The sequence below is a fragment of the Salmo salar genome, chromosome ssa16 (assembly GCF_905237065.1).
Source record: "Salmo salar chromosome ssa16, Ssal_v3.1, whole genome shotgun sequence".
In the NCBI taxonomy this organism is placed as follows: Eukaryota; Metazoa; Chordata; class Actinopteri; order Salmoniformes; family Salmonidae; genus Salmo; species Salmo salar.
This window is the reverse complement of record NC_059457.1, coordinates 45,813,595-45,840,380: the sequence shown is the minus strand read 5'-3', so window position 1 is coordinate 45,840,380 and position 26,786 is coordinate 45,813,595. Positions and strand designations below refer to the sequence as shown.

Sequence of the window (26,786 nt, the reverse complement as noted above, 5' to 3'; positions counted from 1 at the left end):
CTAAATGCAGCACTAACCTTTGATCTTCATCAGATGACAACCCTAGGACATTGTTATACAATGCATGCATGTTTTGTTCAATCAAGTTCATATTTATATCAAAACCCAGCTTTTTTACATTAGCATGTGACGTTCAGAACTAGCATACCCCCCGCAAACCTCCGGTGAATTTACTAAATTACTCACGATAAACGTTCACAAAAAGCATAACAATTATTTTAAGAATTATAGATACAGAACTCCTCTATGCACTCTATGTCCGATTTTAAAATAGCTTTTTGGTGAAAGCACATTTTGCAATATTCTAAGTACATAGCCCAGCCATCACGGGCTAGCTATTTAGACACCCAGCAAGTTTAGCCTTCACCAAAATCAGATTTACTATTACAAAAGTTTGATTACCTTTGATGTTCTTCGTCAGAATGCACTCCCAGGACTTCTACTTCAATAACAAATGTTGGTTTGGTCCCAAATAATCCATCGTTATATCCAAACAGCGGCGTTTTGTTCGTGCGTTCAAGAAACTATCCGAAATGGTAAATCAGGGTTACGAGCATGGCGCATTTCGTGACCAAAAAATTCTAAATATTCCATTACCGTACTTCGAAGCATGTCAACCGCTGTTTCAAATCAATTTTTATGCAATTTATCTCGTAAAAAAGCGATAATATTCCGACCGGGAATCTGCGTTTCGGTAAATAGAGGGGAAAAAAAGAAACACGGGGGCGACCAGTGCACGCGCCTAAGCCCACTGTCCCCTGATCGGCCACTTGACAAAGGCGATAATGTGTTTCAGCCTGGGGCTGGAATGACGACATTCAGCTTTTTCCCGGGCTCTGAGAGCCTATGGGAGCCGTGGGAAGTGTCACGTTACCGCAGAGATCCTTTGTTTTGGAAAGAGATGTCAAAGAAAGCCAATAAATGGTCAGACAGGCCACTTCCTGTAAAGGAATCTCTCAGGTTTTTGCCTACCATATGAGTTCTGTTATACTCACAGACACCATTCAAACAGTTTTAGAAACTTTAGGGTATTTTCTGTAAATGCATATTCTAGTTACTGGGTAGGAGTAGTAACCAGATTAAATCGGGTACGTTTTTTATCCGGCCGTGTAAATACTGCCCCCTAGCCCTAAGAGGTTAATAATATGCATATCCTAGCTTCTGAGTTGGTGTAGGAGGCAGTTAAAAATGGGCACATATTTTTTTCAAAGTTCTCAATACTGCCCCCTAGCCCCAACAGGTTAATCTATACTGAACAAATATAGAAACGTAACATGTAAAGTGTTGGTCCCATGTTTCATGAGCTGAATAAAAGATCCCAGAAATGTTTCATATGCACAAAAAGCTTATTTCTCTCAAATGTGGTGCACACATTTGTTTACATCCCTGTTAATGAGCATTTCTCGTTAGCCAAGCTAATCCATCCACTTGACAGGTGTGACATATCAAGAAGCTGATTAAACAGCATGATCATCATAACACCATGTGCTGGGGACAATAAAAGGCCACTCTTAAAGGTGCAGTTTTGTCACACAACACAATTCCATAGATGTCTCAAGTTTTGAGGGAGCGTACAATTGGCATGCTGACTGCAGGAAACTTTTTATTCACACCCCTACCTTTTTAAAAAGACTATCTGTGGCCAACAGATGCATAACTGTATTGCCAGTCATGTGAAATCCATAGATTAGGGTCTAAAGATTTCTTTATGTGAACTGTAACTCAGTAAATCTTTGAAATTGTTGCATGTTATGTTTCTTTTTGTTTGGGGTTGTATTTTCTGGTTTGGGGTTGTTCGAGATGATTAGTAGTACGCCCTGTAAATACCGTTTTCTATACTATTCTATGGTATCTCATTCACTTAATGTTTACATATCTTGCATTACTCATCTCAAATGTATATACTGTATTCTATACTATTCTACTGTATCTTAGTCCATTCCGCATTGACATTGCTCGTCCATATGTATATAGTCTTAATTCATTCCTACTTAGATTTGTGTGTATTAGGTATATGTTGTGTAATTTGTTAGATATTACTGCACTGTCGGAGCTACCAGCACAAGCATTTCACTACACCTGCAATAACATCTGCTAATCACGTGTATGTGACCCATAACATTTGATTTGCTTGCTGTGCGCGTGCAGCAAATTAACTGTCGCTAATTTTGCTGAACAAGTTGTGTAAGTTTTTCTCCACATACTATGCATACTGAGCATGGTCTTATAGTGTGTGTGTGTTAGTGATGCATGGGTCAGCGGTTTGTTCACCCGCACCCTCCCACAATCTGAGGCCCGCATCTGACCCTAACCCGCAACTATAGAAATGTGCTGTACAGTCTGAGATGGCAGAACGATTTAGATAGGCCTACGCTTCTGTTTATCATTTCCAACATTTTGATAGGCTATTTATTAGTCAACTTGACTATAATTAGATACATGCAGCTTCTGTTCTGTCATTGCATGTTGCCCTAGAAGATTAAATAAACCCTAGCTTACCAGAATAATGTAATAAATCAATAGAATGACTGCTTCAACCTAGTTGATATCGGTAAAGTTTTCATAAAGAGTAAAGAGTTTCATCTCTGCTTCTCTTGGGCAGGGAAGACGCTTAGAGACTTGGGAGAAAATGCAATAACAAATTAAAGTTTTCCAAATTACATCAGCTTGACCGGTTTTAAGGAAATTAAACGCTGTAAAAACGACCCAACATGTTTTTGATAAGATTTCATTTTGGCTTGATGCATATTTTGTTTGAAATACTAACAGCTTTTATGATGCTGATAAACATAGACGGCCCCTTAACCGTGCATTCATTCTCTCAAGATGCTGAAATAAAAAAAGTATATTTCTCCACTCCTGTTCGAGTCAAAATGTATATTTGGTGTATAATTTTACTGCAAGAAATGCTTAATTCTGAAGGAATTAACATTATATTAGGCTATGTGAGAGGTTATAGACCTAAAGTCCTTGTCCAGATTTCAGTTAGGTTACTTTTCCGTTTAACCTCTATGGGCAAGGTGGGACGTTAGCGTCCCACTCTATTCAACAGCCAGTGGAAGAGCGTGGCGCAAAATACAAAAACCTCAAAAATGCAATCATTTCAATATTTCAAACATACGACTATTTTACACCATTTGAAAGATAAGACTCTCGTTAATCTCACCACATTGTCCGATTTCAAAAAGGCTTTACAGCGAAAGCAAAACATTAGATTATGTTAGGAGAGTACATAGACACAAATAACCACACAGCCATTTTTCAAGCAAGCATATATGTCACAAAAACCCAAAACACAGCTAAATGCAGCACTAACGTTTTGATGATCTTCATCAGATGACACTCCTAGGACATTATGTTATACAATACATGTATGTTTTGTTCAATCAAGTTCATATTTATATCTAAAAACAGCTTTTTACATTGGCGTGTGATGTTCAGAACATGCATTCCCAGCAAAAACTAACGGTGAATTTACAAAATTACTCATGATAAATGTTGACAAAATACATGACAATTATATATAAGAATTATAGATACAGAACTCCTTTATGCAATCGCTATGTCATATTTTAAAATAGCTTTTCGGCGAAAGCACATTTTGCAATATTCTGAGTACATAGCTCAGCCATCACGGCTAGCTAATTTGACACCCGCCAAGTTCGGGGCACACTAAACTCAGAATTAGTATTAGAAAAATTGTATTACCTTTGCTGTTCTTCGTCAGAATGCACTCCCAGGACTGCTACTTCCACAACAAATGTTGTTTTTGTTCCAAATAATCCATAGTTATGTGCAAATACCTCTGTTTTGTTCGTGCGTTCAGGTCACTATCCAAAGGGTAATGCGTGAGCGCATTTCGAGACAAAAAATGTCAAAATGTTCCATTACCGTACTTAGAAGCATGTCAAAAGCTGTTTAAAATCAATTTTTATGGTATTTTTCTCATAAAATAGCGATAATATTCCAACCGGACAATAGTGTATTCATTCAAAGGACAAAAGAAAAAATGGCGAGGTCTCGTGAACGCGCATTTCTAATCTCTTAGTCACCAGGCAGTCCACTGACAAACTGTGCTCCTGTACTCTGCCCAGAGACAGGAGACGCCTCAATCCGCTTTCTGAACGCTTTAGAGAGCCAATGGAAGCCTTAGAAAGTGTCACGTAACCCCACAGATCCTGATAGAGAAGCAAAAGGAGAACTACAAATTCGCAGACAGGCCACTTCCTACTTGGAATTTTCTCAGGTTTTTGCCTGCCATATGAGTTCTGTTATACTCACAGACACCATTCAAACAGTTTTAGAAACTTCAGTGTTTTTTCTATCTAAATCTACTAATAATATGCATATTCTCGTTTCTGGGCAAGAGTAGTAACCAGTTTAAATCGGGTACATTTTTTATCTGGCCGTGAAAATACTGCCCCCTATCCCATACAGGTTAACCCATCTGAACAGTATCTCTGTGCACAATGGGTTGTGACTGTTAAATGTGTATAGCACCTCACAATGATCACACATAACATAGCCGGCACTGCGGTCATCCTCTTTTACTACTTCACCAGACATTAGGCTACTGGCCCTCCTATTTTCCACTCTCCATTTCGCTGTTTTCTTCTTATTAATTATACTCAGAAGTTGCCCTTTTTTCCTCAGTGGATCAACATTAACTTTTTCATCCCAGGTTTCCAAAAGTATTTGTCAGCTGGTGTGTATTTGTCAGCTGGTGTGTATTTGTCAGCTGGTGTGTATTTGTCAGCTGGTGTGTATTTGTCAGCTGGTGTGTATTTGTCAGCTGGTGTGTAGTGTATTTGTCAGCTGGTGTGTAGTGTATTTGTCAGCTGGTGTGTAGTGTATTTGACAGCTGGTGTGTAGTGTATTTGACAGCTGGTGTGTAGTGTATTTGACAGCTGGTGTGTAGTGTATTTGACAGCTGGTGTGTAGTGTATTTGACAGCTGGTGTGTAGTGTATTTGACAGCTGGTGTGTAGTGTATTTGACAGCTGGTGTGTAGTGTATTTGACAGCTGGTGTGTAGTGTATTTGACAGCTGGTGTGTATTTGTCATGCCTCAGTTAGGCCCCAAGCTGAGGCTACACACTAACGCCAGATACAAAGAACAAAATAAAAACCTCAGTGTATCCTATAGATATCAACTGCACAGTAATTAGACATGCATGGCTTTTTAATGCATTGTTTTCTCTATATTCAACCCACCCACACTTCATCCACACAATATTTCATGACCCTAAACCCACCTGCCCTTCGGATATGACTGCGGGTTATGAGTCAACCCGCACATCACTAGTGTGTGTGTGGTTGTGTACTTTTTGGATGGAAAATGTACTTGCTACGGCTGTGATATGTGGTTGTCTCACCCAGCTATCTTAAGATGAACAGCTAAATTACTAAAATGTCAAATGTAATGTGTGTTGCTGCTCACAGAGGGAGAACCGTCGGCTGCAGGAGGCCAGCATGCGTCTGGAGCAGGAGAACGATGACCTGGCCCATGAGCTGGTGACCAGTAAGATCGCCCTGCGGACCGACCTGGATCAGGCGGAAGACAAGGCAGACGTGCTGAATAAGGAGCTGCTCTGCACCAAACAGCGCCTGGTGGAGACGGAGGAGGAGAAGAGGAGGCAGGCGGAGGAGACGGCACAGGTAACACAGCTCAGTCACACACATGCAAGTGCTTTGGGAGAAGAGAAGCCCAGGTGACTGAAGTAGCAAGTGTTTTACGATCATAGCTAATGTGTGGTTGCCATCTTGCCCTGTCTGTCCAGATTAAAGAGGTGTTCAGGAGAGAGCTGGAGAAAGCAGAGTCAGAGATCAAGAAAACTACGGCTATCATCACCGAATACAAACAGGTAGGATCCAGAGACACGTAAGAGAGGAGAGCAGTGTGTATGGTCTACGTCACAACCTTGTCAGGAGCTGATAAGCTTTGTGTGGGTGGGGAGATCGGTGCTTTTATGATGTATGCTTTTTCATCTGCGATATTCTCTGTGGAAGTAGCAGCACTATTTCATGTCCAAGACACATTTCCCCTTGGGAGAAAGTCAATCCTAATCCTACAATGTCCCCTAAAATCCCATTCAATCCTAATTGAGATGCATCTTCTGTATGTTCTGGTGTATCTGAAAGGTCACTGAACCTGTCCAGGTAATATGTAGTAGCTTAGTAAACATGCAGTCCTTCCTGTGTGTTCCCAGATCTGTTCTCATCTCAGTACCAGGCTAGAGAAGCAGCAGGCTGCCACTAAGGAGGAGCTGGACATCATCAAGGTAGGACAGGATCTGTGTATTGCGTCTGTCATGTAATTATTATTAGGGGGTATGATGAAGGGTTCTAGTAGTGTTGGAATAAAAGCCCATCACTAGGTAAAAGCCCATTACTGCTGTGGCAATAAGATGTCTTTGTCCGTAATCAAATCAAATCAAAAGTTTATTTGTCACGTGCGCCGAATACAACAGGTGTAGTAGACCTTACAGTGAAATGCTTACTTACAGGCTCTAACCAATAGTGCAAAAAAAAAAAAGGTGTGTGTGTAGGTAAGTAAAGAAATAAAACAACAGTAAAAAGACATTTGAAAATAAGAGTAGCAAGGCTACATACAGACACCGGTTAGTCAGGCTTATTGAGGTAGTATGTACATGTGGCTATGGTTAAAGTGACTATGCATGTATGATGAACAGAGAGTAGCAGTAGCGTAAAAAGAGGGGTTGGCGAGTGGCAGGACACAATGCAGATAGCCCGGTTAGCCAATGTGCGGGAGCACTGGTTGGTCGGGCCAATTGAGGTAGCATGTACATGAATGTATAGTTAAAGTGACTGTGCATATAAGATAAACAGAGAGTAGCAGCAGCGTAACAGAGGGGTTGGGGGGGGGGCACACAATGCAAATAGTCCAGGTAACCATTTGGTTACCTGTTCAGGAGTCTGATGGCTTGGGGGTAAAGACTGTTGAGAAGCCTTTTTGTCCTAGACTTGGCACTCCGGTACCACTTGCCATGCGGTAGTACAGAGAACAGTCTATGACTGGGGTGGCTGGGTTCTTTGACAATTTTTAGGGCCTTCCTCTGACACCGCCTGGTGTAGAGGTCCTGGATGGCAGGCAGCTTTGCCCCAGTGATTTACTGGGCCGTACACACTACCCTCTGAAGTACCTTGCGGTCGGAGGCCGAGCAATTGCCGTATCAGGCAGTGATGCAACCGTCAGGATGCTCTCGATGTTGCAGCTGTAGAACCTTTTGAGGATCTCAGGACCCATGGCAAATCTTTTTAGTTTCCTGAGGGGGAATAGGCTTTGTCGTGCCCTCTTCACGACTTTCTTGGTGTGTTTGGACCATTCTAGTTTGTTGTTGATATGGACACCAAGGAATTTGAAGCTCTCAACCTGCTCCACTACAGCCCCGTCGATGAGAATGGGGACGTGCTCAGTGCTCCTTTTCCTGTAGTCCACAATCATCTCCTTAGTCTTGGTTACGTTGAGGGATAGGTTGTTATTTTGGCACCACCCGGCCAGGTCTCTGACCTCCTCCCTATAGGCTGTCTCGTCGTTGTCGGTCAGGCCTACCACTGTTGTGTCGTCTGCAAACTTAATGATGGTGTTGGAGTCGTGCCTGGCCATGCAGTCGTGGGTGAACAGGGAGTACAGGAGGGGACTGAGCACGCACCCCTGAGGGGCTCCAGTGTTGAGGATCAGCGTGGCAGATGTGTTGCTACCTACCCTCACCACGTGGGGGCGGCCCGTCAGGAAGTCCAGGATCCATTTGCAGAGGGAGGTGGTTAGTCCCAGGTTCCTTAGCTTAGTGATGAGCTTTGAGGGTGCTATGGTGTTGAACGCTGAGCTGTAGTCAATGAATAGCATTCTCACATAGGTGTTCCTTTTGTCCAGGTGGGAAAGGGCAGTGTGGAGTGCAATAGAGATTGCATCATCTGTGGATCTGTTTGGGTGGTATGCAAATTGGAGTGGGTCTTGGGTTTCTGGGATAATGGTGTTGATGTGAGCCATTACCAGCATTTCAAAGCACTTCATGGCTACAGATGTGAGTGCTACGGGTCTGTAGTCATTTAGGCAGGTTGCCTTTGTGTTCTTGGGCACAGGGACTATGGTGGTCTGCTTGAAGCATGTTGGTATTACAGACTCAATCAGGGACATGTTGAAAATGTCAGTGAAGACACCTGCCAGTTGGTCAGCACATGCCCGGAGCACACGTCCTGGTAATCCGTCTGGCCCCCGCAGCCTTGTGTATGTTGACCTGTTTAAAGGTCTTACTCACGTTGGCTACGGAGAGTGTGATCACAGTCGTTCGGAACAGCTGATGCTCTCATGCGTACCTCAGTGTTCCTTGCCTCGAAGCGAGCTAGCTCGTCTGTAAGGCTTGTGTCACTGGGCAGCTTGCGGCTGTGCTTCCCTTTTGTAGTCTGTAATAGTTTGCAAGCCCTGCCACATCCGACAAGTGTTGGAGCCGGTGTAGTACGATTTAATCTTAGCCCTGTATTGACGCTTTGCCTGTTTGATGGTTCGTCGCAGGGCATAGCGGGATTTCTTGTAAGCTTCCGGGTTAGAGTCCCGCACCTTGAAAGCGGCAGCTCTACCCTTTAGCTCGGTGCGAATGTTGCCTGTAATCCATGGCTTCTGGTTGGGGTATTTACGTACCCCAACCTGTGGGGACGACATCCTCAATGCACTTATTGATAAAGCCAGTGACTGATGTGGTGTATTCCTCAATGTCATCGGAAGAATCTCGGAACATGTTCCACTCTGTGATAGCAAAACAGTCGTGTAGTTTAGCATCTGCTTCATCTGACCATTTTTTTATAGACCGAGTCACTGGTGCTTCCTGCTTTTTAATTTTTGCTTGTAAGCAGGTATCAGGAGGATAGAGTTGTGGTTGGATTTACCAAATGGAGGGCGAGGGAGAGCTTTGTACGCGTCTCTGTGTGTGGAGTACAGGTGATCTAGAATTATTTCCCCTCTGGTTGCACATTTAACATGTTGATAGAGATTTGGTAGAACTGATTTAAGTTTCCCTGCATTAAAGTCTGCGGCCACTAGGAGCACCGCCTCTGGGTGAGTGGTTTCCTGTTTGCATATTTCCTTATACAGCTGACTGAGTGCGGTCTTAGTGCCAGCATCTGTTTGTGGTGGTAAATAAACAACCACGAAAAGTATAGCTGAGAACTCTCTAGGCAAGTAGTGTGGCCTGCAATTTATCACAATATACTCTGCTTCAGGCGAGCAAAATCCAGAGACCTCCTTAGATTTCGTGTACCAGCTGTTGTTTACAAATAAGCACAGACCCCCCCCCATCTTACCGGAGTGTGCTGTTCTGTCCTGCCGGTGCAGTGTATATCCCGCTAGCTGAATATCCATGTCGTCATTCAGCCATGATTCCATGAAACATAGGATATTACAGTTTTTGATGTCCCGTTGGTAGGATATTCGTGATCATACCTCGTCTAGTTTATTGTCCAATGATTGCACGTTGGCGAGTAATATTGACGGTAACGGCAGCTTTCCTACTCGCCTTCTGCGGGTCCGGACGAGGCATCCGGCTCTTCGTCCTCTGCGTCGCTTCCTTTTGCGAATAATTGGGATGTCTGCCCTGCGGGGTGTTTTGGGAATATCGTGTGAGTCCTGCTTGTTGTTGTTGTTGACAAAATCTTTGTCTAATCTAAAGGTGAGTGATCGCTGTCCTGATATCCAGAAGCTCTTTTCTGCCGTAAGATACGGTTGCAGAAACATTATGTACAAAATAAGTACAAATATCGCGAAAAAAAAACACATAATAGCACAATTGGTTAGGAGACCCAATTGGTTAGGAGACCGTAATGCTAATGTGGTTATGGACTCATTGCAAAGGAAAATGGAAATATAATATATTTCACTGTGTCTGTGTAAGTATACATCTTATTACCATCTTACTCTATATATAGTATTTATGTTGTGTATACATACTTTGTGTATACATACTTTATATATACAATACCAGTCAAAATTTTGGACACACCTACTCATTCAAGGGTTTTTCTTTATTTTTACTGTTTTCTACATTGTAGAATAATAGTGAAGACATTAAAACTATGAAATAACACATATGTAATCATGTAGTAACCAAAAAAGTGTTAAACAAATCTTCAAAGTAGCCAACCTTTGCCTTGATCACAGCTTTGCACACACCTGTCATTCTCTCATCCAGCTTCATGAGGAATGCTTTTCCAACAGTCTTGAAGGAGTTCCTACATATGCTGTGGGATCTCCTTCAAGACTGTTGGCTGCTTTTCCTTCACTCTAAGCTCCAACTCATCCCAAACCATCTCAGTTGGGTTGAGGTCAGGTGATTGTCAAGGCCAGCTTATCTGATGCAGCACTCCATCACTCTCCTTGGTCAAATAGCCCTTACACAGCTTGGAGGTGCGTTGGGTCATTGTCCTGTTGAAAAACAAATGATAGTCCCACTAAGCCCAAAGAAGATGGGATGGCATATGTCTGCTGAATGCTGTGGTTGCCATGCTGGTTAAGTGTGCCTTGAATTCTAAATAAATCAGTGTCACCAGCAAAGCACCATCACACCTCCTCCATGCTTCACGGTGGGAACCACACATGCGGAGATCATCCGTACACCTACTCTGCATCTCACAAAGACAGCGGTTGGAACCAAAAATTTCAACTCATCAGACCAAAGAACAGATTTCCACCGGTCTAATGTCCATTGCTCGTGTTTCTTGGCCCAAGCAAGTCATCTTCTTATTGGTGTCCTTTAGTAGTGGTATCTTTGCAGGAATTCTACCATGAAGGCCTAATTCACACACTCCTCTGAACAGTTGATGATGGACTGTTGTTTCTCTTTGCTTATTTGAGCTGTTCTTGCCATAATATGGACTTGGTTTTTTATCAAATAGGGCTATGTTCTGTATACCCCCCTACCTTGTCACAACACAATTGATTGGCTCAAACGCATTAAGAAGGAAAAAAATTCCAACTCCAACTTTTAACAAGGCACACCTATTTCATTAAAATGCATTCCAGGTGACTACCTCATGAAGCTGGTTGAGAAAATGCCAAGAGTATACTTTATATATAGTCTTTATGTTGTGTATACTTACACTATATATACAAAAGTATGTGGACACCACTTCAAATTAGTGGATTCTGCTATTTCAGCCACATCTGCTGCTGACAGGTGTATAAAATCGAGCACACAGCCATGAAATCTCCATTGACAAACTTTGGCAGTAGAATGGCCTTACTGAAGAGCTCAGTGAATTTAAACATGGCACCGTCATAGGATGCCACCTTTCCAACAAGTCAGTTCGTCAAATGTCTGCCCTGTAAGAGCTGCCTCAGCCAACTGTAAGTTCTGTTATTGTCAAGTGGAGATGTCTAGGAGCAACAACGACTTAGCCGCAAAGTGGTAGGCCACACAAGCACACAGAGCGGGAACGCTTAGTGCTGAAGCGTGTAAAAATCATGTGTCCTTGGTTGCAACACTCACTACTGAGTTTCAAACTGCCTCTGGAAGCAACGTCAGCACAAGAACTGTTCATCAGGAGCTTCATGAAATTGGTTTCCATGGACGAGCAAGCGCAGACAAGCAGAATATCACCATGCGCAATGCCAAGCATTGGCTAGAGTGGTGTAAAGCTTGCTGCCAGTGGAGATGTGTTCTTTGGAGTGATGAATCACCTTCACCATCTGGCAGTCCCACAGACGGATCTGGGTTTGGCGGACGCTACCTTCCCCAATGCATAGTGCCAACTGTAAAGTTTGGTGGAGGAGGAATAATGGTCTGGTGCTGGTTTTCATGGTTCGGGCTAGGCCCCTTAGTTTCAGGGAAGGAAAATCATAACATACAGCATAAAATGACGGTAGACGATTCTGTGCTTCCAACTATGTGGCAACAGTTTGGGGAAGGCCCTTTCCTGTTTCAGCATAACAATGCCCCCGTGCACAAAGCGAGGTCCATACATGGTGGTTTGTCGAGATCAATGTGGAAGAACTTGACTGGCCTGCACAGAGCCCTGACCTCAACCCCATTGAAGACCTTTGGGATGAATTGGAACGCCGACTGCGAGCCAGGCCTAATCGCCCAACATCAGTGCCCGACCTCACTAATGCTCTTGTGGCTGAATGGAAGCAAGTCCCCACAGCAATGTTCCAATGTCAAGTGGAAAGCTTTCCCAGAATAGTGGAGGCTGTTATTGCAGCAAAAGGGGGACCAACTTCATATTAATGCCCATGATTTTGGAATGAGATGTTCGATGAGCAGGTGTCCAATTACTTTTGGTCAGGTTGTGTAGCTCCAGTAGATTGACCTGGTATATGTGTGCTTCTCTCTCCCTGCCTGCCTCTCTGCAGAGTAAGGTGATGGCGTGTGAGTGCTGCAGGGAGGTGTTCAGTAAAGAAGGGCCTCTCCAGATGCCCGCTCCCAGCAGAGACAACAGGAACAGTGAGCTGGACGAGGAGAAGGACTCCCTGAAGTCCCAGCTCAGAGAACTGGAGCTAGAGTTGGCCCAGACCAAACTACAGCTGGTAGAGGCCAAGTGTAAGATCCAGGTCAGATACCACGGAGGATAAGCAGCACACACGCACGCGCATACACAGAAACACACACACACACACAGAAACAAATGCACGCACACACACACACATATAGAAACACTCACACAGAATCACATGCAGAAACATACACACACACACACACACACACACACAGAATCACATGACACACACACACACACACACACACAGAATCACATGCACAAACACACACACACACAGATGCACGCACACACACACCCACTAAAACACACAGAAACACACACACACACACACACACACAGAATCACATGCACGAACACACACACACAGATGCACGCACGCACACACACACACACTAAAACACCCCCAGAAAACACACACACACACACACACACACACACAGAATCACATGCACGAACACACACACACAGATGCACGCACGCACACACACACCCACTAAAACACACACAGAAACACACACACACACACAGAATCACATGCACGAACACACACACACACAGATGCACGCACACACACACACACACACACACTAAAACACACACAGATGCACGCACACACACACACTCACTAAAACACACACAGACACACACACACACACACAATCACATGCACGAACACACACACACCCACTAAAACTCACAGAAACACACACACAATCACATGCACGAACACTCACACAGATGCACGCACACACACACACCCACTAAAACTCACAGAAACACACACACACACACACACACACACACACACACACACACACACACACACACACACACACTGTCTCTCACTCCGTGTAGTATAATAAAGTAGTTCACATTCTGTTCAAGCCATTGGATGTGCTGCTTTTATGTTCCATCCCTTTTTGACTATTCATGATTATGGTGACTGACTTCATGTTGCTATGGTGACTAATATTGATGGTTTTTATGGTGACTGACTGGTCAGGTTGCTATGGTGACTAATATTGATGATTATTATGGTGACTGACTGGTCATGTTGCTATGGTGACTAATATTGATGATTATTATGGTGACTGACTGGTCATGTTGCTATGGTGACTAATATTGGTGATTATTATGGTGACTGACTGGTCATGTTGCTATGGTGACTAATATTGATGATTATTATGGTGGCTGACTGGTCATGTTGCTATGGTATCTATTTATTCCTTTGTTCTGTCCGTCCTCAGGAGTTGGAGCACCAGAGGGGCGTCCTGATGAACGAGATCCAAGCGGCCAAAAATTCCTGGTTCAGCAAGACCCTGGGCTCCCTGAAGAGCTCCACGGGCAGCACCTCCCAGCCCCCCTCCTCCCCCAAAGATGGGCCCCCGTAGGCCTTTACACAGACCACCCTGGCTAGGGGAGTCTGGAGGTCCGGAGAAGTCTACAGTATGCACAGGAGAGCTTATGAACACTACCTGAATAACACCTGAGACAATGCACTTTTCTCTTTCCAGGGGTGCAAGATAGCCACAGAACAAAGTCAGCCCTCTACACATCTTCCTCTCTCTCAAACTCACCCACTTTTCCACTGGACCAGCCAACCACCCTTCTTCACTAGAGCTTTGATGGAAAAATGACGTGTCGTCATTCGTGTTGTGTGGAACCAAGATGGAGAATGACTGGTAAATCTAATGTGGGTTGTCATTTACACTGTTTACACTGCCGGGCTCCTAGTTGTCTTCAAAAAGCCAATCATTTTGTCTTTGAAGTGAGAGGTTAGCGGAGTACTATAGGAACTCTGGTCCTTAAAACGCCAAGGTGGACATTCAATAATACCGCTCTGCCCACTGGTTATATATTGCTACTGCTGAGTGATATAAAATATATATAGCCTATCAGCAGGTTATGTGGCTAACTGATATTATGAGAAATCTAAGTGCTCAAGCAGTCTTGACCCTGACTTGTAAGGATCACGCGACAGCTACAGGCAGTAGTTGACAGGCTAGGAATACGTATTTGCTACTTAAAAAAGGCAACTACTACAGGAAACATCTTCAGCATAACACATCTTTACGGCTCAATGAAAGGAGCATACTGCATTCAGAATCTAAAAACTACATCTTGTTTGTCCTTTATAGTAATATTACGTAAACTATGTTGTCCTATAAATGTGTATAACTCATTATTGATCATTTTGTATCTTGTACAGTTCTAAAACAAATAAGAAACAAGAAGAAAAAAAATCCATTTGGAATTTGAATGTAATTTGAGTGTGGAGGTAATTAAGCACAGTGTGAAAGATCTGGGTCAAGTTCAAATGTCGGAAGAACCAAAGTGACATTCCTACTGGACTGTTTCATTCCTGCTTCTATAACACCATAGCCTGGTTCAATCAGACTGAACACTGGGCTCACCATTGTTTTAAAGGTGCAGCGTAGTCTTCAATATGGTTTAACCGGGCTAATAACTCAAAGTATACATAAAGCCTACTGAGCTACTTATTCCACTGGACTGAGGTCAAATTTAAACTTGAAGTCATCGTGTGTCACTCAAGTCTTTGCACAGATCTTTCCATTGATCAGAGTGAAGCATGAACCAATCCTAGATTTGTCTGATATCTGAAAGACAGGAGGTAACCTAATTGTAATGTAATGATACTGGTTTATGAAGGGCTCCCACATCTCTCTTCTATTGTTAGCAGTAACTGGAGTACTCCATCAATGCTACTTGGCTGCTTTAACTGTCTCCATTTAACTCAGCCCAACTGCTACTTTACCAACCCTGACACTCACCTAACCAGAACTTAAAGCACGGTAGTTGAATATAGAACAGACATGGCTCCCAATAGCTATTGAAATGTCATAATGAACCAATGAAATGTCAGAATAGAAGGCCATTCTTATAACAAAGCACTGAGACCATGAGGTGTGCAACAAGTAATTGAACATTCCAAAATGTCTATCCAAGCCAAGGTGCCCATGAGGGTTAACATATGATGGGAAGATTCAATGGCCATGCAGTATAACATATGATGGAAAGACTCTCTCAATAGCAATGGGGATTAACATACAATGGAAAGACATTCAATAGCAGCCCACTCATTACACTCGTTTTTCTAGAGCCATATTAAAGCATGTTTGTGCTGTGGATAGCTTCCAACAGACCTGCCATGAACCCCCACTTTGGCCTCTATTAGAAGCACTGTAGCGTTGGATTCACCCTTTGGACAAAGACCGAGACCGCTTGTATACCTATACGTGTGTCCTGCACTGACTGGTTCCAGTTGAAATGGTTTCTTCACAAGGCAGTGACTGTTGTTGTCTGAGGCCCAGAACTATGTCGATGAAATAATCAGAATTAAGCCATCTCAATATATTATACTCTCAAAAGATTGTCACCTGTGCTATTGCATTCCTGTCCGCCATTTTAAGACCAGGATGCGAGTAGGCAGGGACGCTACAGATGGATTCGGGGGTTACGTCACATTTCTGAACCTGCTTCCTTTCCTTGTCTCCTTTCCTTTGTGACCACTGATCTGAAAAACAGCAACAGTTGAAAGTAATATGATGGATGCCTGTCCAGGTGTTTCACAATGGAAAGGCAAAGAAATAAGGTAGCCAGTTAAGAATATTAGGACACAGCCATGTTTTTAGGTGTGTTATATGGACAGCATGTCTTTCATATGTGTCACATGCTGTGTAATGGTTTCAAAGTGCTTCAGCCAGAGTCATATCAAGTTTTACAAGGCCTCTGTGTATGTTGGCTATGTGCACAAACATTGCGTCAATATTTTAAACACTATTTTAAATTAATTTGTACTCATAAGTTATTCAGAGAACAAACCTACTTTCTTTTCTTCCTAATTTTCTGTTGCTGAGAAGACAGTGGCCAAATTATAATCCAACTACAGCGATGCAAAACAAATAACTTCAGATTCACAATATTGTACAGTATGCTATACTTCAACAGTTCTGCTTTAGTTTCCAACATGAGTTGTCCTTCCATGTTCCTCGTCATTCCCATGTGAATCTGTGACATGCTTGAACTCTAATGGTATTTTCTGTACAGTAATCGTCTGACGTACATCAATAAAATTCCGTTCTCTGTCCACTGATTTACTGTACTTTCATTAAATCAAATGTATGTGTGAGGTGAGATTCTCATATTTAAAGAAAGGAGGGCCGCACACTAGGAGCTCAGATGAGAGCTCTCCTTTATTTCTTTAAGTGTTCCACTCCGCTAGCCAGCACCTCGCCTAAATAGGTGTGCGTTTCTTTTGCGTCTAGAGATTCTCATATTGGCAGTTTGTTATAAAACTGATAACTCTTCCAGGCTAATATTGGACTTCTAAATAAACGTTTTATTAATTTTATGTTATCACACAGCAACTACCATCTTGAATGGATGCTGTGTTAAATATTTCTGTAGAATACAAGACATTTAGATTATTGTGATATGATCAAACATACAAAGTGTATAGACCTGTACACCTTCAATACATTCCCCTCTTATGACCGTTAAATCAATCTCATGTTGTCTAAAATATGTCACCTTCAAAAGGTAGGCTACAATTATGTGAATGAATGAAAAACGGGAAATACAGAAATGAATTACAAAACAAACACAACTGTTAACTACACCCCCCTCCCAACCCCCAAATAAAGCATTTGTAAGCAATAATTATGATTAGTAAAATAGCCATACTTTATACATTTCATAGGTGTAAATGACTGGTTTAGACAAGTATGAACATGTCAGCAGTAAAATGCAGGCTTACTATTTGGCAATGTTAGAGTGAGAATACAAGATAGCAGGTGAAGGTTGGCCCTTGAAATGGAAATTGACTGTATTTTAATGACACTCATTTGATCAGTTATTTGAGTTCCATTGAGAAAAGCCCTTAGCCAATGAAAATGAGGGTGCGCCTCGCAGGTATTTACTTGCCACTTACAATATGATTCTGTTGCAGAAAGCTGTGCTTTGCCTCATAACCTCACTCGTCCAACAGTTTCTTTACAGGTTTTGCCATTACTGGTATTGGAAGCCCCTGCACACAGAGGTAGAGTGGTAGCTCCAGTGAGGTTGTACAGATGAGGTGAATATGATGTGTGTTCCTTCAGCAGATGGGTAACTACCCAAGAATGTTTTACAACCAATGAATGAAGGGAAAATTGGTTTGAGCCACAAACAAGCTATTCTGGTCAGTCATGTACATTTCCAGAGGAATAAAAGTGCAGTTTGACTGAAATAGTAAACGATTAGCAGTGTGAATGCTTTTTGTGATCTATGTCGATTAATCAACGTATACAGTGCAAATATTAGATCATTAAAATTATTGCAAAGTAAATATTACAATACACCTTGACTACATTCATAAGCTCACAAATACAATATCTTTACTACCTGAATGAGAGGATTGTGTATGCATTCACATATTTGCATATGAAGTCTGTAGATTCCAACATTGAATTGTAGAAAGGTGCAGAGAATACAAAGTATGTGGCCTTTGAAGTAAAACAGTTCAGAGAGGCCTTGTCCTGTTCAGAGAGGCCTTGTCCTGTTCAGAGAGGCCTTGTCCTGTTCAGAGAGGCCTTGTCCTGTTCAGAGAGGCCTTGTCCTGTTCAGAGAGGCCTTGTCCTGTTCAGAGAGGCCTTGTCCTGTTCAGAGAGGCCTTGTCCTGTTCAGAGAGGCCTTGTCCTGTTCAGAGAGGCCTTGTCCTGTTCAGAGAGGCCTTGTCCTGTTCAGAGAGGCCTTGTCCTGTTCAGAGAGGCCTTGTCTTGAAAAGTAATGAAAATTAAGAGGTTAAAGCAACTTGGCAACCAAGTTTCGACCAAAGTTAAAAGTTAATTTGCAAATTCGTTATGAGTATCCAATCTCGTTACGCACACAGAGGAACAATAAATATCAAGGGAAGTATAGTAGTCGTTTGTCCCCGGTCTAAACAGATACAGATATGACGAGATTAGACATCCATTCTCCCTCTCATCCTTCCTCCTCCATGTTGTCATCTTCTACCATCTCACCTGACTCTCACAATGACGTCGGCCATTTTAGGACAACAGTAGGAGCTCCTACAGTAGGTGAGGAGCCCGTACTGTTTGGTACCTGCCACTCACTCATTGACACTGTGCCGTTTTGCTGCCAGACTCCACCCCCATGGAGAATCTGTTGCCGAGGCTTTTGGGGCTCGGGGGAGTGGTCAGGACCGGGGAGGACGGCTCCCGCTTGGTGGTGGAGGAGTCCACCGAGGAGCAGCTCTTCTGAGGCACCCTAGGCCGTACCACTGTGGTCTTGGGGATGACCGATATCTGTCTCTGCCCATCAACTCCCCTTAGCGGGGGCCTGGTGGGTGGGCGGGAGGGGAAGAGAACCCCAGCCAGTAGAGGAGGGTTGGTGGTGGAGGGTATGGGGCAGCGTGGTGGGAGGGGCGGGGGACACTGGTCGTCCTCCTGGGTCGGGGAAGTGTCCGTTCCCTGGCAGGCCTGGCCCTCCAGGGAGTTCTGGGGAGGGTCCTGCTGCATGCTGCTCTGCCTGGAGGTGGTCTTGTCAGAGCCGGGCATATCGCAGCTGTCCGTGCGTCGCCGGGAGCCCTCGTGCATACGGCTGGTGGCCACCACAGCCTTCATGATAGCCTGCAGTCAGAGAAACATGGCACACAGCTGTCAGTCACCAAGCCTGCCTCAGAGACGAGGCATACAGCTGTGCTTCAGCCAGAATCTGAATGTCAATGTAACAATAGTGGTGATTAGGTTCATACATTCCATTCAAGACAATGGTTGGCCCGCAAGCTTACATTTCCCAAGAGGATCAGGACAGCATACAATTATTTGAACTGCAATGTTTGTTGATGTCTATTGTTGTCCAAAGTGCATTACTCTGAGTGAGGGCTCAATTCAATCAGTGTCGCTCATGTTCAGAGTTATAGCGCAATTGAAATTTAAAGGCATTGTTCCCGCATTCGCAGAGACTGCATTCAGTCAACTCAATCAGAAATGTACTTTCAATGCCGCTATAATAATAATTTGGGGGGTGCTTATATTTGTCCTGTTACACACGTGTAATGGAAATGTGTTTCTTGCATATCCCAACTCCCCCTGAGTTACCCACAGAGAGTGGCAGGTCTCAGCCAGGCTCACCATTATCCAGTGGCCCTCGAGCAATTGGAGTTAAGTGCCTTGCTCAAGGGTACAGCGACAGACGTGTCACCTTGTCGGCTCCGGGATTCAAACCAGCGACCTTTCAGTTTCTAGCCCAATGCTCTAACCTCGAGGCTACCTTCCACCCTATAGCACTGAACTTCAGTGATACGGATTGAGTCGAGCCCTAAATCTTTCAAATTAATGGTACATTTTTTATTATTCGAAAATAATAAAGCACTCTTGATGCTATCATCAAGCCCCTCACTCACCTTGAGTTTGCGCCGGGCGTTGAACTCCTGTAGCTTCCTCTGAGTCGTGTCCATGTGGGAGAAACGGGCAGCCTTGCCCAGTACCCAGGGGTGCTCCAGGGCCTCCTTCACCGTCAGCCTCTTGTGGGGGTCCTGCACTATCAGCTTACTGACCTGAGGGGACAGCCAACGGGAGAGAGGTTCTTTTTGACTTAGTTGACCTTGTGGCAGCAATGGAATAGTCCCAAAAGTGCAAACCCCAAACTAAATTCAGCACAACTCAAATATTAAAAGTATTTTACATGTATTTGACCCAGGTCTAATAGACAGTAATTGTGTAAAGAAAGAACATTTATTAAATTAAATGTGCTGATGCAAAGTTGATTGAATCCGGCCGGGCCAAAACAAAATGGAGGCTTATTTTTTATTGGGAGTTTTATGCTTGTTTGGCTGGCGGTAACACAACATATTCTACGCAGTAATAGCTTTTTGACAATATGGGTTTTCCTCTAGCCATGAAGCATGAGAGAAATTGTATATAAGGTTACATATACATTTTACTAGCCTGGAGCGGCAGGTGGCCTAGTGGTTAGAGCGTCAGACTAGTAACCGAAAGGTTTCAAGATCGAATGCCCGAGCTGACAAGGTAAAAATCTGTCGTTCTGCCCCTGAACAAGGTAGTTTAACCCACTGTTCCTAGGCCGTCATTGAAAATAAGAATTTGTTCTTAACTGACTTTCCTAGTTAAATAAAGGTAAAAATACATTTGACTAAATTTTACAAACCTAATGTCTTACTTATATTTGTCATATACGGGTCATTCTTGAAATACTATGGCATTTGGGAAACTACATTTTTCTATATATTGTTTTTATTTAAATGTATTTCCCATTCTAAATCAACTAATAAGGTAGCTTGTGGGTCTTTGTAGTGGTAGCTTAATGACTTTAAATCATTGTTACCATTATGATAACATTATGCAACCAGTAGGAGTAGTAACACCAATGATGGTAGCACCAATTAAACATTTTTTAATAATTTTCTGAAATGGAGGCTCAAAATTCTCAAATCTAAGGTCATCAACCCAAGCAAAAACATTTACTAATGTGATATGATTAATCATTTTGCTCACAATGTTATTTATTTTACATCCTCACATTTATGACATCATTTTCTTTAATATAGACCCCTCCCCTAATAACAGTTGGAGAGAATGCTCAAGATCCTTGTATATCTTTGTAATCAGTGATTTTCAAGGCGGTGACAGCAATGACAAAACTGAGGGACACACATTATACTAGTAACAAAAAATAGGTGTTTTAATAGTCTTCTTTGTTTTTATTGATCTATGCAATATCTTACATACTAGCATTCAAAATAATAGGTATCTCTAAATCCCCCAAAACATGTCTCTACACATCACTACTGGGACAAGCCAATTTGCTTACCTTGAGCACTTTCAACAATGCATAAACAAAGTTTTGCAGTATAAAGGATTTGCATTACGTTTTCCCACTGATAAACAGTTTAATATAAACAAAAACATGTATGATGTGTAACTATATGTCATTTTAAAGTGTTCTTCATGGTTGCAAAGGGACTGAAATGCCACAGCAATTCAAGAACGACCCACATATATATCATGGGCTCTATTTTAACAAACCTAACACAATGGTAAATCTAAGTGGTAGCGCTATAGGTTTGAGGTGTGTCAGAAATATTTCAGCTATTTTCATAACCAAGAATGAGTGCTGGCGGTGATGCGAAAAGACTGTTTTTTGATGAATAAATAAGTTGAGGCTTGACCACACACTGGCCAATCAGAACATGCTCCATGGCTAAATATGTGCTTGTGTCAAGCTGTGTATTTACTGTCATTTATGTATTCCCTTGTAATCAATTCCAATATTAGTCCATTATAGTTTGTTAAATAGCTTACAGAAACAAAATAACAAAATTAAGACCTATCCCATCTTTGCTAAATACGTTAACTTGAACCTGTTTGCAGTCCACATTGTTCTAAGCAATTGCATGGCTTCAATATGAAAATATATACAGTACCAGTCAAAGGTTTGGACACACCTACTCATTCCAGGGTTTTTCTTAATAGTGTAGAATAATAGTGAATAAAAGTGAAGACAAAAACTATGAAATAACACATATGAATCATGTAGTAACCAAAAAAGTGTTAAACAAATCAAAAGCAGCCCAAATAAATGCTTCACAGAGTTCAAGTAAGACAGATCTCAACATCAACTATTCAGAGGAGACTGCATGAATAAGGCATTCATGGTCGAATTGCTGCAAAGAAACCACTACTAAAGGACACCAATAAGAAGAAGAGACTTGCTTGGCCCAAGAAATACGAGCAATGGACAATAGACGGTGGAAATCTGTCCTTTGGTCTAACAAGTCCAAATTTCAGATTTTTCGTTCCAACCTCTGTGTCTTTGTGAGATGCAGAGTAGGTGAACGGATGATCTCCGCATGTGTGGTTCCCACCGTGAAGCATGGAGGAGGAGGTGTGATGGTACTTTGCTTGTGACACTGTCTGTGATTTATTTAGAATTCAAGGCACACTTAACCAGCATGGCTACCACAGCATTCTGCAGTGATACGCCATCCCATCTGGTTTGTGCTTAGTGGGACTATCATTTGTTTTTCAATAGGACAATGACCCAACACACATCCAGGCTGTGTAAGGGCTATTTGACCAGGAAGGAGAGTGATGGAGTGCTGCATCAGATGACCTGGCCTCCACAATCACCCGACCTCAACCCAATTGAGATGGTTTGGGATGAGTTGGACCGCAGAGTGAAGGAAAAGCATCCAACAAGTGTTCAGCACATGTTGGAAAAGCATTCCAGGGGAATCTGGTTGAGAGAATGCCAAGCGTGTGCAAAGCTGTCACCAAGGCAAAGGGTGGCTACTTTAAAAAATATTAAATATATTTTGATTTGTTTAACACTTTTTTGGTTACTACATGAGCCCATATGTGTTATTTCATAGTTTAGATGTCTTCAGTATTATTATACAACGTAGAAAATAGTAAAAATAAAGAAAAACCCTTGAATGAGTAGGTGTTCTAAAACTTTTGACTGGTACTGTACATAGCATTCACACTGATATAGGGGCTAGGCCTACAGTAAATTGCATTAGGCTGGGCATGGACATGCCAAACGTTGTCAATAAGCAAGATTAAATTAAATATTGACAAGGCCTAAAAAGAGAGCCAATAATTCTAATCCCATTTGAAAAAAATGAAACAACTTGTTTTAAATTGGCTGTGTCTAAATACACTTACAGGCACCATAATTTCTCCTTGTGGGCTTATACTACTAAAACAACAGGCTATGAAGGGTCATATTGGAACCATTTTACAGATCGCATTCACATTTCTCCAGAAGTTGAATTGCATGCGTGCCACGGATGTTCTCACCATAAAACCAGGATGGTGAATCATTCTAATAAGTTTGCTTTTAATAAAATTTAACAAAAAACACAATCTTCTTTTTTTTTTACAACAACAATAAATGCATGTAAAGTGCATTGATATCATAAAATCGCCAGGAGAAAAAAGACAATGCATTGCTGTTGAACCAGCCTTCGTTATTGGGTATGGGGAGTCTACGGAGGGCTTGGATTTTGAACATATGAAATAAAAAACAAGCACTTGTTACATGAAAATGACTTCTAAATTCTAGGTTCACATCTCTCGATGGGATGGAGGGTGTAGGATACATGCACTGCCTGAAATTAGTACTTTGGATCACTTTTTTATTATTTGGGGGTTGCTTTTAATTTCTGTTAAATACAAGTGTGTTTCTTACATATCCAAACTCCCACTGAGACAACCGCAGTGAGTGGGGTCACAACTGTACAACGACCCTGGAGCAATTAGGGTTAAGTGCTTTGCTCAAGAGCACAGCAAGCTCCGCTATTCCAACCAACAACCGTTCAGCGACTGGCCCAACGCTCGAGCCTTGAGGCTACCTGCCGCCACTGTAAGGACACTCCTCAAATATTCCCACCCCTCCCATCTGAGCACTAGCGAGCTGATATAAGACAGGTGAAATACCAAATACCTGTCAGTAATGCCTCAATCACACTGACAGCGTCACTGTGCAAAATGGTACGCAGCATCATCTGGATATGTGTGCAACAAAAGTTCACCATTCACCTTCTGCTACCGTTTCTGTCAAGACGTCTACGCATACATTCAATAAATCCAACGTACGCACCACACCATGCTGCAAGGCAATACTGCAAGGCAATACTGCAAGGCAATACTGCAAGGCAATACTGCAAGGCAAACACAGCATTCCATTGGAAATGTATGTACTTCTGGTGTACCAAAATGCAATGACGCTGTCAGTCTGATCAAGGCATAACAGGTCAAAGTTGCCAAAAAACGTGCGTTTGACACTAGCGCAGCCTTAACGCCAATCGAAAATAGAGCCCCAAGTATTAAAAGGTATTGTAATCAATAACAAACAGCCTTTGTACATACATTTACATACTTGTCAAATAAAGCAATAATGTTTATAAGCAGACCTTCAAATACAGTATAAGTGTTTTTCATAATAAAAGCCTCTGTTTGAAGTAAACGGTGGAACCCACCAAGTCCTTCGCGTTGAGGGAGACCTCGTCCCACCAGGGGGAGACAAACTCATAGTCGCAGTTGAGGATGCGGCTGTACATGTACTGGTCTCCCCTCGGATCGAAGAATGGTTCGAACCCACACAGCCTGAGGGGAGAGGCAACATTTCCCTTGAATTATTTATTTGTTTCACCACTCTCACTTGATTTAAAGACAGATACGGGATACTTTCAGACAAGAGACCTCTCTAATAGACTTGCATATTACATCCAGAATCCATAGGAGAAAGGGGAATATTTGAGGTTACATTAGCTGCAATACTGTGATGAGAGGACTTCAATTTGTCATCAAATTGCCAGCTACCCACGGAGTACACGCAGATCTTGGGCAAGATTTTAAAGTGTAGTTTCTTTTAACTCACAAGATGTACAGGATCACTCCCACAGACCACATGTCCACTTCAGGACCATAGGCATTGCCTCTGAGGATCTCTGGTGCTGCAGGGCGAGATGGGGAGGTAGGGATGGAGAGGGAGAGAGTGAGAGCCAGCTGTCAGATCCCACACAGGACAGCTCATCCTGATAAACACACTATGAACTATGAATGTTATTTCCTTGAAAGCTGCAGTCTGTAGCCTCCATGAAACATTTCGGCCCTGATCCCGTGGCTGGTCTAGTGGTATTGCTGCTGCCTCCATACTACATACACACCTGGATGCAGCTGTTCCTTTCCACGTGACACCATTCACTTTCTGTGTTTTATCCCTTTCATCCATCGCATATTACATTTTATATATTTACATATTTTTTTACAAATATTATAGTGCGCCCCAACAATTTGCTTTGTTGTGGTTGAAGACGATTCATTGGACTGATATCAATCTCACAATGTATGTGTCTATATAATATATGTCAATATTTCCTAGCCAATCCCAGGTTGCCCCTTTTAAAGTCACACTGTGGTCTCTATTTCCTTTCATTAGTGTGACCTTGCAATTTGTTTTGTTATGGTTCAATGGGAAGCACCAATCAATAAACACTGCGGGAGTGTGGCTCAACACACCAGGCGACCCTGATCCTACAATTGTATTCACATTGGGATATATCTGTCAATTTATAACTCACCGCAGTATCCAGGAGTGCCACACACCGTCTTCATGGTCACTTGCTCATCTATTATCTTTGAGAGGCCAAAGTCAGCTGTGAAGGTCAGATAATGGTTTAGTGTTAGTATTATATACTGGGTGTTCAAAACATTAGGAACACCTTCCTAATATTGAGTCTCTTGCCTCAGAACAGCCTAAAATCGTCAGGGCATGGACTCTACAAGGTATCAAGTGTTCCACAGGGATGCTGGACCATGGCTGGATGTCCTTTGGGTGGTGGACCATTCTTGATGCACATGGGAAACTGTTGAGCATGAAAAACACAACAGCGTTGTAGTTCTTGACACACTCAAAGTGGTGCGCGTGTCACCTACCATACCCCGTTCAAATACACTTAAATATTTTGTCTTGCCCATTCACCCTCTGAATGGCACTCATACACAATCCATGTCTCAATTGTCTCAAGGCTTAAACATCATTCTTTAACCTGTCTGCTCCCCTTCATCTACACTGATTGAAGTGGATTTATCAAGGGACATCAATAAGGGATCAAAGCTTTCACCTGGATTCACCAGTCTATGTCATGGACACCAGTCTATGTCATGGAAAGAGTTCCTAATGTTTTGTACACTCAGTGTACATTTCAGTGTACACTTCAGTTTATCTAGGAGACAGTCAGTTTATCTAGGAGACAGTCAGTTTAACTAGCAGACAGTCAGTTTAACTAGCAGACAGTCAGTTTAACTAGCAGACAGTCAATGTATCTAGGAGACAGTCAGTTTATCTAGCAGACAGTCAGTTTATCTAGGAGACAGTCAGTTTAACTAGCAGACAGTCAGTTTAACTAGCAGACAGTCAGTGTATCTAGGAGACAGTCAGTGTATCTAGGAGACAGTCAGTGTATCTAGGAGACAGTCAGTTTATCTAGGAGACAGTCAGTTTATCTAGGAGACAGTCAGTTTATCTAGGAGACAGTCAGTTTATCTAGGAGACAGTCAGTGTATCTAGGAGACAGTCAGTGTAACTAGCAGACAGTCAGTGTAACTAGCAGACAGTCAGTTTAACTAGCAGACAGTCAGTTTAACTAGCAGACAGTCAGTTTAACTAGCAGACAGTCAGTGTATCTAGGAGACAGTCAGTGTATCTAGGAGACAGTCAGTGTATCTAGGAGACAGTCAGTTTAACTAGC

General features: G+C 42.6%; 2 protein-coding genes across 9 annotated transcripts in view; one reads left to right on the top strand and one right to left on the bottom strand.

Moving 5' to 3' along the window:
- The window catches only part of LOC106574055 (rab GTPase-activating protein 1-like), a 157,792-nt gene extending 141,179 nt beyond the window's left edge, over positions 1-16,613 (top strand). For all 8 annotated transcript variants that reach the window (XM_014149587.2, XM_014149586.2, XM_014149589.2 and 5 more), the window contains 5 exons: positions 5,441-5,656; positions 5,779-5,862; positions 6,208-6,279; positions 12,360-12,557; positions 13,753-16,613. In XM_014149587.2, the coding sequence (XP_014005062.1) occupies positions 5,441-5,656; positions 5,779-5,862; positions 6,208-6,279; positions 12,360-12,557; positions 13,753-13,896 (714 nt within the window). In that variant the 3' untranslated portion in view covers positions 13,897-16,613. The remainder of the gene's footprint in view (positions 1-5,440; positions 5,657-5,778; positions 5,863-6,207; positions 6,280-12,359; positions 12,558-13,752) is intronic.
- Positions 16,614-16,844: 231 nt separating this feature from the next.
- LOC106574056 (calcium/calmodulin-dependent protein kinase type IV) overlaps positions 16,845-26,786 on the bottom strand; it is a 41,604-nt gene continuing 31,662 nt past the window's right edge. Inside the window, exons 7-11 of the mRNA XM_014149593.2 lie at positions 25,617-25,691; positions 24,914-24,989; positions 24,513-24,639; positions 19,914-20,066; positions 16,845-19,137 (exon numbers count right to left, since the gene is read on the bottom strand). Of these exons, the coding sequence (XP_014005068.1) occupies positions 18,622-19,137; positions 19,914-20,066; positions 24,513-24,639; positions 24,914-24,989; positions 25,617-25,691 (947 nt within the window). The 3' untranslated portion in view covers positions 16,845-18,621. The remainder of the gene's footprint in view (positions 19,138-19,913; positions 20,067-24,512; positions 24,640-24,913; positions 24,990-25,616; positions 25,692-26,786) is intronic.